We start from the raw sequence: 15,129 nt of genomic DNA, 5'->3' as shown, positions 1-15,129 counted from the left end.
AAACAAGCAATTTTTGTTTCTTTCTCTCAGTCTCAGATTCAGAAAACGTCCACATCCCATCCCTGCCCCTGGCCCAGCAGGTCATAAACCTAATTTAGGATCCCTGTATGATTAGCGTATCCCAGCTGAGCCAAGATTTTATCTAGCTTTACTCTCTATAGTTCATATTACAAAATAATGATTTGTTTTTTTTATTTCTAAAATATAAAGTCATGTTATAGCATTGACTCATTTTTTCAAATTAAATATCCATGCCCCTCCCCCGACAAGGAGAGTGTAATGTACGTCCCTAGGGAGCCTATCCTTGGCGGAGGAGATAGTCACCTTTGGGCATGGTGGAGTGGGCGTTCTACAGTTTATTACAGGTAAGTTTAACAGGAGATGAGCCCCAAACAGGAGCCCCAAAGGCTTAGGTCTTATCCCACCAAGTAGAAAAGGCCCTCCCTACTGTCAGGAGCCAACCAAGGAGAGGTCCCCCAATGCCAGTCAGTTGAATTTGTACCTTTCCTCAGGGCCTCCTGTTCTGTTGGCCAAGCTGAGCTGCATAGGAGCCAGGGAACCTCCACCTGCCCAGGAAGACATCCGGTCTCCTGAACCTATGCTCCGAGGCCAAATGTTAGCTCTTCCACTAAACTATGAGACTTGACCTCTCTGAGCCCTGGTTCCCTCGCTTATAAAATGGGAATAATAACACGTACATCACAGGGTTAGTTTGAGGATCAAATAAGGTAACAGCTGTGAAAATGCTCATGCCAGTGCATACATAGTAGGTTCAAAATCAGGGGTGCATGGATAGGATCTGAATGTCATGTGGAGAAAACAGTGCTTGTTCCAGTCTTTTGAATATGTGCTTTCTTTCTTTTTAGATAACCCAGCTGGACCCAAATAAGTCATTATTGGAGGTAAAGTTGTTCCCTCAAGAAACCCTTTTCCTTGAAGCAAAAGAGTAACCACGGCCCAGCGGTGGAACCAGCTGTTCCCTGACAAGCCAGAGGCCTGCATCCAGAGAAGGGCTCTTTGCCAACCCACCTACACGCTCGTCTCACTCAATTCAATGTCACACTTCTGCCTCTTGCAAGATTGCTGGAAAAAAGTAATAATAAACATAGCTACTTAAAATGTCCCTTCCACGAGTATATGTTCCCAACCCTCATTATAGAGAATTACAACTCCCTCTCATGCCCTCACGTAGCCCTCATTCAATGACTAACGCACTGTCCACGTGTGAGTGATCCCAAAGTAGAATGTTTACCTCTCCAGTACCCATCTTCTCCCCACAGTGTCTAGGATAGTTTTGTCTGCCCTGTGACACCAGGACACTGTATATTTGATATGTCTTATTGAGCCAGAGCTCACACACCTCTGCCTTTTTATTTTCATAACTGGATTTCTACTTTGTCACCTAATTTTAAGAGGCAGTAGGAAAAAAACATCAAATGGGACTTGTTGGCATGGAGATTAAACATTGTTGTAGGAAAAAAAGCATATCATTTTTGTTGGTACTTTCTGACCTCTTTTACTAAGATGTAAGTTTGTGTTTGAGGACTGCATTTGACATATATGCAAGATACTTATTTACTGCTGCTCCCTTGGGTCTCCTGGCTCCATGTAGGAGGTATTGCTGTCCCACTGCAGCAGGGGAAACTATTGAAGCACACGATGTAAATGTTGAGATAGTGTGAAAAGGACCAGTACCAGGACTTTGGGATCTGGCCTGGCTGCAGGAAGCTGCTGTTAGGTGTGCATCTGGGCCGTTAGAACCTCACGGATACCAGCTCCCAGGTTGCTGGTCCTTCACTGTACACTGAACATAATTCTCTCCTACTTTCCTCTCTCTCTTCTCCATCAGTAATTTGGACCTTGTCACTTGGTGTTTTAAGCCCCTTGTCTATTGCCAAAATCTGATCAGCCGCCCCTTGGACTCTGAGCCCAGCTATTATAAGGAATTTGCTCCACTGTTTCATTCTTTTTATGTTTTAATATTAGATATTGGACTCCCATCTAAAATAAAAGGGATCTCATTCTATGGCTGAAAATTCTGACTTCATATATTTAAGAGAGCAAACATGGGGGCTCAGTTCAGAAGACATGTGGTGCCTGAATCCATATATAATAATTTGGGATGATTAGTAATTGTGAATTTTTGTTAATCTGTGGATTTGGAGTTTGGAGTTTAGTTCATGGAAGCACTGTTTATACCTTTACTGCCAATGATTTATTTTCAGTCTTGGAATGTTTCTCCATATCAGTTTTTGTGTCATTAGTGGTCTCTATCCCAGGGGTTGTACTTATCTAAAAGAATATCTCAGTGCTGGGTTTTTTCCCCGGCCCAAGCCAGGGGATTCTCAGAAGACTCTAACCAAAGCCTGAGATATGCGTGGTCATTTTCCCTCTGCCCAGAAGTGGGTGTTGGCCATGAAATTGCATCTGTGTCTTTTCTCTGATACTCCAACAGGGATCACTCCTGAATACTCTCTTAAAAGAGATGTGTGTGCTCCTAACAGACTAGTGCTGTGTCTGCCTAAGTGTAGACTTCCTCTGGCCCCAGAGGTCTCTTCACGGGGGCTGAAAGAAAGAGACCCACAGTGGGCGGAGTTCAACCTGAGTACTTTCTCTCCAGTTCCATTCCTACTTTCTTACCCTAGTGGCCCCACAAGACAGTCATTTCCAATGCTACAGATGCACTAGGGCCCAGCTCTCCTTTTCCAGGTGGACCTAGTTCTGTAATTGCCATGGAGAAGCTACAGCCCTGAACTCAGGCTATACTCAGGAACAGCAGCAAGGATGGTGGTGGGGGTGGAGGTCTGGGACTCGGAACTCATTTCATGTTTAACCTGTTCCATCTGATGTGGGTTTGATTTCATCATATTGTTCCCTTCTATCATCTTCACTTCTGTATTCCAATAATATAGACTTTACTCTGAAACCAATTTCATAAAAGTTATTAAATGCTACTTGAATGTGTATGGAGTTTACCCACCCTTTTTCAATCCTGTCTTGGAAGGTTCTCCTTGCTCAGTCCCATGAAATCCTTTCCTAGTGGGGAAAGGCCTCAGCTAATTCTCACTGTTCACTCATGGCATTCTGATCTACTGAGCTCCAGAACAGAAGGCCAAAACAGTTTTATGCCTTTTCTTACAAACACAACATTAAAATGACTAGGCTCCAAGGAAAACATTAAGTGACTTGCTATCACCACAAAAACAGCAATGTTCTTTGCAGTTCTTTCTTCCTCTTACCCTTAAGCTTCCTTGGACTTTACATCCCAGCCTCCAGACACAGTAAGTCAAAACACAGAGTTTGTATGCCCAGCTGTTTGTAGTGAAGTTCCAGGGCTCCTGTCATCCCCACCCCCACTCCACCTCACTCTGGTTGGTTTCTTAGAATATCAGTTGTGTGTTTGGAGCATCAGTTTAAAGGTTTAAGGAAGTATTGCCAGTTTCTGTCTGCCTCTCAGAAGTTGCAGTTTGTGGGGGGGGGGGGGGGTGGGGGTAGGGGTTCCAGTTTGTGACGTTGCGATGCTCTGGCACCACTAGTTTTATGGGACACACGTGTTCTCTGCATTGTAAGCATCCAAAGTCCGAGGTGGATGAAAGCATTTTTTATGGAATCTTTCTTTTTTAATGTAGAAGAATAGGATTTTGGATTTTGGTTTTCATTAATTTTATTTGGTGACTTTAGAAACATAAAATAAGTTTGCAGTTGCGTTAAAATTGCTACTCCCAAATTGAGACCTGCTGACCTGAGTATACTGGTTCACGGGATGGGTTTTAAAGGTGTTGCAGAGTTCTGGCAGATTTCCCCGAAAGCACAGAAGTTGTTCGTTTGGATGTGGGAGAGGGTCTTAATTGTCTCCATGGGCAGCATCACTGATGGGAACACTTTCGTCAGCCCTTCGTCCACCCAGTCCTGGATTCCACAGGTGGATGTGGCATGGAATCCTAAGCTCAGTCCAGGAGTAACTCACATAGCCGTCGCGCTTTGCAGTCTACATGACCTTTTCTTGTTTATTATCTCATTTGATCCTTTATAAAATTCTTGGAGGGAGATCACACACACGCACATGCACACACGCACGCACGTGCACACACACACACACACACACACCAGAGACTTCAGTGTCTTCCAGTTTGAACCTTGGTTCTGCCACTTCATAGCTGTGTAACCTTAAGGTGAGTAACCCCTTGAACCGCAGTGCCTGATAACTTTCAGGTGGCACTTTGCAGTGTAGCACACTCATCATCACAGTCACTGAAGTGAGGGAAGCAGGGCAGAGATGGTCGTTCCATTTTTGCACATGGGGCTCAGAGGGGAGTGGCTTGCCTCATGTCACACAGAATGTCAGCAGAAGTGTCAGGACTCAAGTCCTGGGCTCTGATTTTCAGATCCGCAACTCTTCTTCCATAAGAACCTCTAAATTTCATGTCCAAGAATGGATCTTAGAATCCCCTATGATTGTATATGAAAAGCTCAGTGTGTACTTTTCTGAAAGGGGAATCTGTATTCATCAGATTCTCAGTGGGCTCTATTGATGCCAGAATTAAGAGCCAACATTTACATCGTGCAAACAGCATCAGACTCCTTGGGAAGTTGAATATGTCCATTCTTTTTATCAAGCCATATTTTTACCTAAAAGAGTGCAACCCCCAAAGAGGGCGAGACACAGCAACTAGGCTTTTTCGCCTTGAACTTCCCTCGGCATTTAGTGTTTCTCCCTTTTCTCAAGTAATCTGCTTTGCAAGATGACCCTTAACGACCCTAACTGGTCAGACAGCTCCTCCCTTCTGTATTTTGAAAGTCTGGTCTGAAAGGAAATACCAACAAAAGAGGCTTGCTCTCCAGTTTTCAGTCCATATACTCTTAAATCTGTACGCTGTCTGATAGTCGTGGTCCACAGTTTGGAGATATGATCTAAGGTGTGGTTAGAGTACCCGTATTGCCTGGGTCCAAGCCACTCCACTTACTAGTGTGCCCATGGAAAGTCACTTCACCTTCCTGTGCCTCAGCTGTTTTGCTATAAAATGGAGATAATAACTATCTGGTTGATGGTATTGTGAAAATTAAATGCATTAACAGTTAACATGAAAGCAGATAGAACTGCTATTATCTGGTCTATAAACTCATATAGGATTGTAAAAGGAAAAGAGAATAGGTGGCGACAGCAGTGAGAAGTGGCAGTTTATGGGGGGATAACACTGAAAAGCGGACACAAGAAGTCCAGGAGCACTGGTCTAGGGCCCTTCAGGAAGGTCAAGAAAGCCCTTCACAAAGCATCACTTACTGGAGTCTGTCCATATGGATAAGCCTGGGGCATCGTGAGGAGGAACAAGAAGGAGTACTAACTTGCTGAGCATTCAGGATGCGCCCAGTGCCATGCTCGGAGCATCACGTGCGTTACCTCAGGATGCGCCCAGTGCTCCCAGCACGGTACTGGGAGCATTACGTGCATCACCTCAGGATGCGCCCAGTGCCGTGCTCAGAGCATTACATGCATTACCTCATATACCCCACAACAGTCCCTTCAAAGGTCTCCCATTGCCCTTCAAATAAAATCCACACACTTGGCTTGGATTTGCAACTCCTGTCATCTGGCTCCTACCTCCCTCCCGATCTGTGCCTCCAGCCATGTGCCCAACACCACACGTCCTGAGCTGCCTGAAGTTTCCTGAAAGCATTAGCTTTCTATTAATATCACCTCTGGCCTTGTGCACGACCCCCTCAGCCCTGAGTGTTCTTCCATCACAACTAGACTCCTACCACCCATCCATCCTTCACTTTCAGTTTAGACTTCATTTCCTCCAAGACGGTTTCCCAACCATTGCCACGCCCTCCACACAAGTTATGTGCCTGTGCTGTGAACGGTTCAGCCCTGTGCTGCCCTTCTCATAGCACTGGATCACTCTGAACTCTGTAACTGTTGGCTCACATGTCCTCCCTCCACCCCCTAGACTGTGAGCCCCCCAAAGGGTTTGGGTCACTTCAGATCCTCAAGGCCTAGTGAAATGACTAGAACATAGTAAGCACACAGTAAATGAGGACTTATTAACTGAATTTAAACAAAGAAAGTGATGCCCATGCACCAATAAGGTCACTTCCTTCTCTGGTCACTTCCATCTCTAACATCTAGCTCATTGGGGAACACTGTGAGGGCCGAGGCCACATCATAATTATCTGTTTATTTCCAAAGCCAGCCCAGGGTCTGGCGTACAGCAGCCATGTACCCAGTGGTTGCGAAGCCGTTAGGTAATTGGAGCTGGAGCAACACCAACTGGAGCTGCTAAGAAGAGACAAAGAGTAAAGGAATTGGTGTTGAGGACTAGGTGAGCTCTGACAGTGCCAGCGGCTTATGCACACTGTACTCCCACAGCACCCTCAGAATTACTCTGTGAGGTCACCACTATTAGTATTAGGAAAACTGAGCGCTCGGAAAAATTATGTCACTGTCCCAGAGACACACAGCTGTAGGGGGAGACGCTGAGCTTCCATTCTGGAACTGAGCCCAAAGCCCTCGTCACGGAGGCCCCCTTCCCTGAGCTGCCTCAGCAGCTGTAACTTCTAACCTACCAATGACAGAGTATAATAAAAATTCTCTCACACTCATCCCCTTGCCTTCAAGGATGATGCACTTCTCCAGTTTTCCTCCGGCCTCTCTGAAAGGTCCTCCTCTGTCTCCTCTACAGTTTTTCTGCTCTGCTTGCCTGCGAAGAGTGAGCAGCCCCTGAGTTCCTCCTTCTGCCCTCTGCTCTTAAACTCTCCTTAGGCAATTTGTACTTCTGAGACTGGTCAGGTTTTGCCTAAGGTATAAACTCCATGAAGGTAGGGTCTGTGTCAGTCTGATTGTTGTTTTATCCCTCAGCACAGGCCTGGCACCATGTAGGTGCTTGATAAATAGCTTTAAATAATAGAGTGAACATTTACATCATGTTTATTGTATGCCAGGCACTAAGTGCTTTATTTGTATTAATTCATTTACTCCACACGACAACTCTGAAGTAGGAACTATCGCTATCCCCACTTTACTGGAGAGCAAACCGAGGCGCAAGAGATTAGGTAATGTGCACAAGGTCACACAGCTAGTAAACCAAGGAGCCAGGATTCAAACGCAGGCAGCTTGGCTCCAGACTTCAGGCTATTACCACTCCACGCCACTATTTCTCCTCCAGGAAGCATCATGCAATCCCCAGGACAAGTTAGGGGCCTCTTCTAATCACTGCGCTTGCTCCTAACAAAGCGCTTCTCACATTATTGTGATTATTTGCACAGAAATCTCCCTCTGTGGACTGTGTGTGACAGGTCTGTCCCCACTGGGCCTGGCACAGGTCACAGACAATAAATGTTATATGACCGAACTACAAAACTACCTGATGATAGTGGAATATACTATCCCTGTTACATACATTGATAAACTGAGGCTTAGAGACATGAAATCGTTTGCCCGACATCTCACAGCTACTATATAAGATACTCTGTCTCCAAAGCAAATGTTTTTCCACCATGCATTTTCATCAGGCCAGCCTTTAAGTACTATTTAAGTGCCCTTTGCCTTATGGTGATTGGGTCAGTTTTGACTCATCCATCCATCATTTAAGCTGTTTGCTAAACACTGGATTCTCAGCCTCTTCTCTTGGCCCAAAACTCCCAGGCTGGATGGAGCCACCAATTTCAGGGCAGTGTGGTCAGTGCTAGAGGAGTTCCAGTCCAGGTGGTTAGAAAGGCTTCTGGGGAGAAACAAACCCCATCTAGGAGCTCTAGCTAGAGTCCACTATAATGACTGGGCCTGCCCACACCTGAAAACCTGAGATCCCAGCGAGAAAATGCAGGTATCCTGCAGGATCAGAACGGAGGCTGCCCCTCTGGGCTCAGATCTCCAGTTGCCTGGAAATGTGATCTGCTTTACTTGGGCACACACTGAGAACATTTGCATAGTACTTTACTGAGGCGTTGACAACAAGAGAGTCTTACTGCAACCTTTCTCCGTGTTTCTGAAGGGCAGGTGGAAACACAGATAAAGGGGAACCAGGTGTGGAGGCCAGGAACTGTGCTCTGTCTCCAGAGGTGGGTGCCAAGGCCTCAGCTGGATGGAGCACCCCACATGAGAATCGTCAGCTTCCTAGCTGGGTCACATAGTCCTTTTCTCATTTCAGAGCATTTCCAGACGTAACAGGTCTACCTTTCCTCATTCTACAGATGGAGAAACTGAGGCCCAGAGCAGTGGAGTGACTTGGCCAAGGCCTCCTCTCTGGCATACCTTCAACCACACCAAGCATCAGTGAGGAACTGGTTTGCACAGCTATCGCTTACATGTCTTAGTTCCTTCATGTAAAAAAATGAGGTGCATTTTATGAGTTTTCTACATGTTATGGGAAGTCATGGACATGTTCTCTGGAATAAAAGTGGTGTGTGCCGTGGGGGCACAGAGCCCAGCCACTGCCTTTGGGGAGCCCCACTAGGAACCAGCAGTGCCGTGGTGTACCGCACATAGTGGAGGCCCTGAGAAGAGACACTGTCCAGTGTTCCCAGAGGCGGGGGGTGGGCTCTGGGCTGCACTGCTCCGTGTCTACGGGTGCAGCACCACTTTGTGCTTCGTGGTAAACTTCCTGGTTAATGGAGCCCTTAGGGTGGCGGGTGGAGCGGGTGAGGTGACCTAAGGAGGGAGATGGCCCAGAGTCCCTCCAGGACTTTGAGCACCCTGGGCCTAGCAGGTCTCTGAGCCATGAAAATCCATCAGAATTCTGATTCTGGAGGGAGTTTTCAGATTATAGTTCAAGAGCAGTGGCACCTCCTATTACCAGCTCCCAGCTCCCTAGTCTTCCTTCTAATGGAGGCAAAAAGGGACTGAAAAGGGAATGGTTTTCCTCTCTGGAGTGAAGACAAAGAGAATTCATTCAGCAACTGCCTGACACATCGTAATACCCAATATACCTTGAGGGTTTACTACCGGTCAGACACTGAGAAGGACTTTACGTGAACTGTGCTATTGAGTTTTCACAATGATCCTATGAAAGCATTATTTTCACTCCCATCTTGCATAGGAGGAAATGTGACAAATGCAGGACAGCGAGGTCCGGTGACCAAAGGTGCTGAGGATATATTCAGGGTGCTGCCAGACTGTCGTGCGGGGTGTCAGGCGGGGTCTCTGCTCCCGCTCCCCACATAAGAATGCAGGACATGGTGAGGCCAAAAAGGAACACCCACGGAGCCATAGGTAGGGGAGTCATACCACTATACTCTCACTGGCAGCTGGGTTGGAGAAACAGGAAACAGGACCCACACAATTCTCAACCCTCACTGTGCCGCTTGCAGACTCAGCCACCATACTCTCGCTAGCTCCCCCTCTTTCTGCTAGCGTAGCCACAGCAGCTATATTAGTGGCCAATTGCTCACTGGTTACAGCTGACGGCCAACTAGCCACAGCTGCTGGCCATTTGATCACAGTCGACGGCCATTTACTACCTGAGCCAGCACCTTTCTATGTGAGGCCGAGAGCCTGGAAACTGCTTTTTGGGGCTCTGTCCCCACACAGACTTGACGGGCAGTGAGAATACAGTGTGGTCAGTCCTGAGGGGCGAAGGGGGGTTGTAGGTGCACAGAAGGGAGTGAAGACACCCTGAAGGAAAGGGGCTCCAAACACCAAAGGAATTGCTCCCTCCGTCCCCCCAACACCCATCCTCGGGGGGTCAGTTTCAAGAACTGGGGGTGAGGAAAGGCCTCAACTCTACTTCTTAGTCTCCAGCCAGTCTCTTCTGTAGGTGCAAAGAACCATTCTCATCCCTTCCCCACCTAGACGTATGATGCTAGGAAAGTTATTTACTCTCTATGTCTCAGTTTCCTCGAATATGAATTGGAGATGAAGATGGATGGCTGTGTGGCTTCAGAGAAGGCGGCATGCAGAGGCCCTTGGAAAGCTTGCAGGGTCACATATGCCTACTGTGCCTCTGACAAGACACAGTGGGGCATCCTAGGGGCTGGGTCCTAACGGGTGAGTAGAAGTTTTCCAGGTAACTGATTGGCCTGGGACTGGAAACCTGCAGGTGTCTGAGCATCGGTGCCATCTCAAGCCTGGAGTCTGAACCACCCACTGGGGGGAAAAAGCCAACTTATGAGCCAGCTTCCTGACCCACCCCAGACCACAACCCTGCCAAAGTTAACATGTTGGGCTTCAGGCCAACCAGTATGAAGACCTAAGCCAGTCATGCAGCTTGAAACTCGCCCATCATATACAGCCTGGAAAGAGACTTCTGAGGTCCCAGAAGGAAATGGTGAGTGGAGGGAGTGAGGTGGGGGGGGGTGGTAACAATGGTGGGAGGAGTCAGAGAAGACGCCTTTGAGGGAAAGACCATGGGTGAGTGTGCGTTTGTGACCTGCAGGAATGGACTGGGTCTCTACCTCCTAGCCACATCCCTCCCTCATATCTTCATCTTGGTCGTGACCTGGGGCTACAGGCTGGGAGTCTGCCTCTGCAGAAGGATGGTCCCTCAACACACTTCCTAAGAGGGGTGGGGACTCAAACCCAGGCTCATCCTGCCCAAGAGCCTAGCCCTAATGCTCTTTCTCTTCACTGTCTCCTCACCTGGGTGCGTGCGTGCGGTGGCCTGGACGCTGCGGTTCTTCAGGCAATCGGATTCCAGGCTGGTGGGGAGTCAACCCAGAGAGCTGGTGACTCGCCCACTGTTACACAGCGGGGAAGGCTCCGAGTCTGGGTGTCGGGTTGGCCCCTGGGCTGATTCCCAGAATCGCTGATTCCAAAGGCCCTCCTGCGAGATGGAGGCCAGGAAAAGGAAGGTCCAAAGATGAACTTGCAGGTGCACACTACCCCCAAAGCCCCAGGAGGACCTGCAAATCACTTGGGTCTTTGCACTGTTTTCTCTGAGCAGAATCGCCTCTCTTTTTGAGACTCCCTTCCTGTGCCTGGTGAGTTCTGGGTCCTTCCAAACTCAGCTCTGGGGCTCTGAGAACTAATTTGAAATGGGGAAAGGGTCAGAAAGGAGGCCGGTTTAGAGATAAGTATATTATATTCAGTAACTTGCTTATGTTCCTGTCAAAACCAGTTAGATGTTGTAATGGGTGAAAAAATACTGTTCACAATAGCTACATAAAATACCAAGGAATGTGCTTAAGAAACAGAACTATAGGAACAAAACAAAAAAATTTACAAAGGGACATAGAAGTCGTGAATTAGTGAAAGTAATACCTGGTTCTAGATGGAAATATCCCATATTGTGAAGATGCATAATCTCTTTCAAATCAATTTCTAAAGGCAGGTAAGTCCATTTTTCAAAGGGTTTTTTATTTTTCATTCTTTGGGGAATAAAAATTCTAAAATATTTATTCAGAAGACTACCTTTCCAAAATACCCATGAAAATTTTAAAAATCAAGAATCAGGATGACTTGCCCTCCCAAGTATTACAGAACTACAATCATTAAAAGAGTGAGACTGGTGCAAAAGTAAATAGTTCCCTAGAAGAAAAAGTAAGGCCATCTGAGAATTTAGTACATATTTTATGGTCAGTGGGCGAAAGGGTGGATCATTAAGTAGTGCTGTGATAACTGGTTAATCATTTGGAGAAAATTGAGTTATAAACTTACTTTACACCTTCCACCAAAATTAATTTCAAAGGAACTAAAGATATAAATGTAAATAATGAAAAAGTGTTCATATACAATATAGGTGAATGCATTTAGAAGGTTAGATTTGAAAAACCTTTAAGTATGATACTGTAAATAGAATCTATAAAGAAAAAATGACAGATTTGGCTACATTTTTAAAAATTAACTTTAATATAACAATAACAAAACAGGATAAACAAAATAAAAATGGAGAAATGTGATATATGTTAAAAGATAAGCAGATACTATTGTCTTTAATATATAAACAGCTATTACAAATTAAGGAAAGGAGAAGCTCTGTGATAGAAAAAATAAGCAAAGGACATACACAGATTATTTTTTTAAAAAAAACACTAGTGACAAACATAAATAGGAAAAACTAAGGAATAACTAAGGATTGCAAATTACAATGACAAAAGATTCTTTTTTCCTGCTTGAATTGGCAATAATTAAAAAGATCAGCAAGATTCACTACTGTCGAGTGTGTTTGTTGACACTAGCCTTTCTTGAGGGCTATTTGGTAGCTATCAAAAGCCTTAAAAAAGAAAAAAAAGCCTACGGAAATAATAAGGCAAATTCATAAAGAATGGTCATTGTAGCAGTTTATTATAGCAAAAATTGGAAACAAATTAAATACCTACTAATAGGAAAATGCCTAAATAAATTAAGATACATCCATACAATAAAAAGCAATTCCTTTAAAAGATTATGAAAATATATTGGTTAATATGAAAAAATTTATATTTATAAATAAAAAGTAACAAAAAGTGTATTTTTGTAAGTATAGGTATACAGGAAAAATATATTCTAAATATACTTTGGTGAATTGTCTAAAATGTTTTACTTTATCAGAACAAGAAATAATGTTTCTATTTGGGAAACCTAACTTCTCACTTCAGGGGTCCCTTTCTTCAGGAAGTTTTCCTTGACTCTCCTTTCCCCACTCCCACCTCAGCCCCGTTCTCACTGTGAGGTGGCTGGCTGACTGGTCCCCAGCTGGCCAACCAGCTCTTTCAGGACCCGTCACGGTTGATTTATCTCCATTCCTTAGGGCCTGGTACTTACTAGGTGCTCAACATGAGTGAAATGAAGAAATGAAGGAATAAATGGCCCAGTTCTCTCATGTTTCCGTGAACGATCGGTGAATTGGATGGAATCGAACTGACTGAAAAGCCCTAGGTCAGATCCCACCCGCCCCAAACTGAAGGTGAGAAGAGGAAAAGCCTAAGAGTGGGAGTCGATCAGGGTTCCTGTCTTCCTCAAGGCTCAGCAGCACCGTGATCCCGCTTAAGTTATGTGTCGCTGAACCTTGGCCGACTCTCTGAAAAGTGGAACGTCACACCGCCCCCACGGACTTCGTACCAAACAAGACAGCACACCCAAGCGTTTGGCAGAGTAGTGGTACACAGTAGGCGCTCAAAACTAGAAGCACATTGTTGGGCGATGAACACCACTCTGTCCCAGGCTCAGCTGCGCCCAACCAGAAGAGATAGGAGACCTGGCGACAATGGGTGGCCGTCTTTCCTGCGAGCTCCCTGCAGACGCCGGGCTTGATCCAACGGAGGGCTGCGGCCACTGGGGCTCTGCGCTAGTTCAGGCCGCGCTCTCAGCGCGGGTGCCCTCGCTCCCCCGCCTCCAGCTGATCCCGGGCTCACTCCTCCGATGGGGGGTCGAGGGCCCGGTAAGAGGCTGAGCACAGCGGGTCCCGTGGGTCGGAAGGGTGGGGTGCGGAGAGAGGCCTCAGGCCAGGCATCGGGCCGCCGCGCGCCGCCCGAGCCCGGGAAACCGAGCAGAACTTGGACCTGGGGTAGGGGTCTCTCCTGGTACTTCTGGGTTCAAGTTTTACCCTGTCCCCTACCAGCTGTCAGATGTGGGACACGTCACCTCGGCTCTCTGAGTCTGTCTGCTCACCTGTCAAGTGAGATAGTGGGACTCGCCTCGCAGAGGGTGGTGCGACTTAGACCCTGTAGGGGAAGCGCAAGGCGCAAGGGCCCTCGCCGTAGAGCGCCACGATGGGAAAGGTTCTTTCTGGCTGCAAAATAGTGTCGGATCCCTAGCCGTGGCCCTGGCCAGACCCGTGGCTTTGACCACGCAAAAGGGCCATTTTTGCGGGCTCAGGGGCGGGGACAGCAAACCAGGCTGTGCTGCTTCCTGTTTCGCCCCGGGTGCCCACGGCTGAGTCTTAATTAACGTGGCTCGAGAGTTGATCCGGAGGAAAATGTTGTCATGGTGTGTCTGTGTGTGTTCAGGAGTGTGCGTATCCACGCGCGTGTTCATGCGTACAAGAGAGGTTGTGCGGCCCGCGTAGACTTCTTCCAAAGGCACCTTCCCCCTTTTCTCCGCGCCCCCTTCCGGGTTAAGAGTTTCAGCCAAACTGACGGAATCTGGCGCGACCGAGGAAAGGGCGGGAGGGGCGATTTCGTCCCGGAGCCACTGGTTTGGGGATAATTACTTTTAATGTCAGAAAGATTTAGTTTAATATCATCTCTATTAGGCTGCCGGGAGGGTAATTAAACGGGACGCGCTGCAGCCGGCAAACAGATGGCGTCTGCTTGCTCCGAGGCCGCGGACAAACAGCGCAAAAGTCAATGTCTCCCGGGTCCTCCATCAGCGCCCCCAGCCCTGCTTCTACTCAGTGCCACAGCGCCTCGCCTCCAGCCTCCCCCAACCCCCTCAACCCCCAACCCCAGTCTCAACCCCAGTCTCCACTGCCTGGATGAGGGTAAGGGGTGAGTGGGGGATGGTCCAGTAACGAACACGGGTGGAGGTGGATTTTCGTGGTTGGGAGCACTCACCCGGGGATCCCAGTCTCTGGCACTGCAGAGGCGTCAGCAAATAATCCTGAGCTAAGAGGACATGTATATTTGTGACTGTGTGAGGACGGGCTTTCTGCCCTCAGCCGCCCCGTTTGTCCGGGAGCTCTGGCTTTCTCTGCCCAGGGTCCAGCCACCTGCAGCACCCCGGAGCAGGGTTAGGTCCGAGGGGAAGCGAGGGCACAGATGTGAGAGCATAAGCTCCTGTCTAGGTGTTCAGTCACCGAGGTGGGAGTTGTGGGCGTCTGAGTGAGAAGTCACAAACCAAGTGGATGTCTCAGGATGAGGACATGCTTATGAGATCGCTGTGGGACCAATGGAACTTTCTGTAGGCGTCCTCTTGGGTGGGTGGGCAGCCTCAGAGGTGAATGCACCCCCTGGGCGGTCACAGCATGCAGGTGCGAGGGCGTGTCCAGTACTGCAGAATGAGGCCAGACGTGCAGGTTGTGTGTCCAGATGTGAAGCCACACTCTGCTGTGTGTAGGGGGGGTAGCCCCTACTGCCTCAATCTGGGCATGCTCTCCCCCAACGCCCGGGCTCAGCCGGACCACCCCCTTCCGATCTGCTCCCCTCCTCAACCTCAGTCCAAATCAAGACGCCCTGAGTGGCCTGTGAGGGTGTTGAGTGCAGTGATCTCCATCCAGGACGGTTACTCTCCTCCCTCCCTGACACACTCATCACATGAGCACCCCAACCTCAGGACACCCA

The 15,129-nt window shown here is 47.7% G+C and overlaps 1 protein-coding gene across 1 annotated transcript in view; it reads left to right on the top strand.

The window, feature by feature from the left end:
* Positions 1-1,128, top strand: part of FAF1 (Fas associated factor 1) — a 394,652-nt gene extending 393,524 nt beyond the window's left edge. Inside the window, exon 19 of the mRNA XM_033115190.1 lies at positions 867-1,128. Coding sequence (XP_032971081.1) covers positions 867-950 — 84 coding nt within the window. The 3' untranslated portion in view covers positions 951-1,128. The remainder of the gene's footprint in view (positions 1-866) is intronic.
* The last annotated feature ends 14,001 nt before the right edge of the window (positions 1,129-15,129 follow it).

This window comes from Rhinolophus ferrumequinum, chromosome 9, assembly GCF_004115265.2.
Source record: "Rhinolophus ferrumequinum isolate MPI-CBG mRhiFer1 chromosome 9, mRhiFer1_v1.p, whole genome shotgun sequence".
Classification (NCBI taxonomy): Eukaryota; Metazoa; Chordata; class Mammalia; order Chiroptera; family Rhinolophidae; genus Rhinolophus; species Rhinolophus ferrumequinum.
Note: the sequence above shows the minus strand (reverse complement) of the source record. Positions and strands in the feature narration are given on the sequence as shown.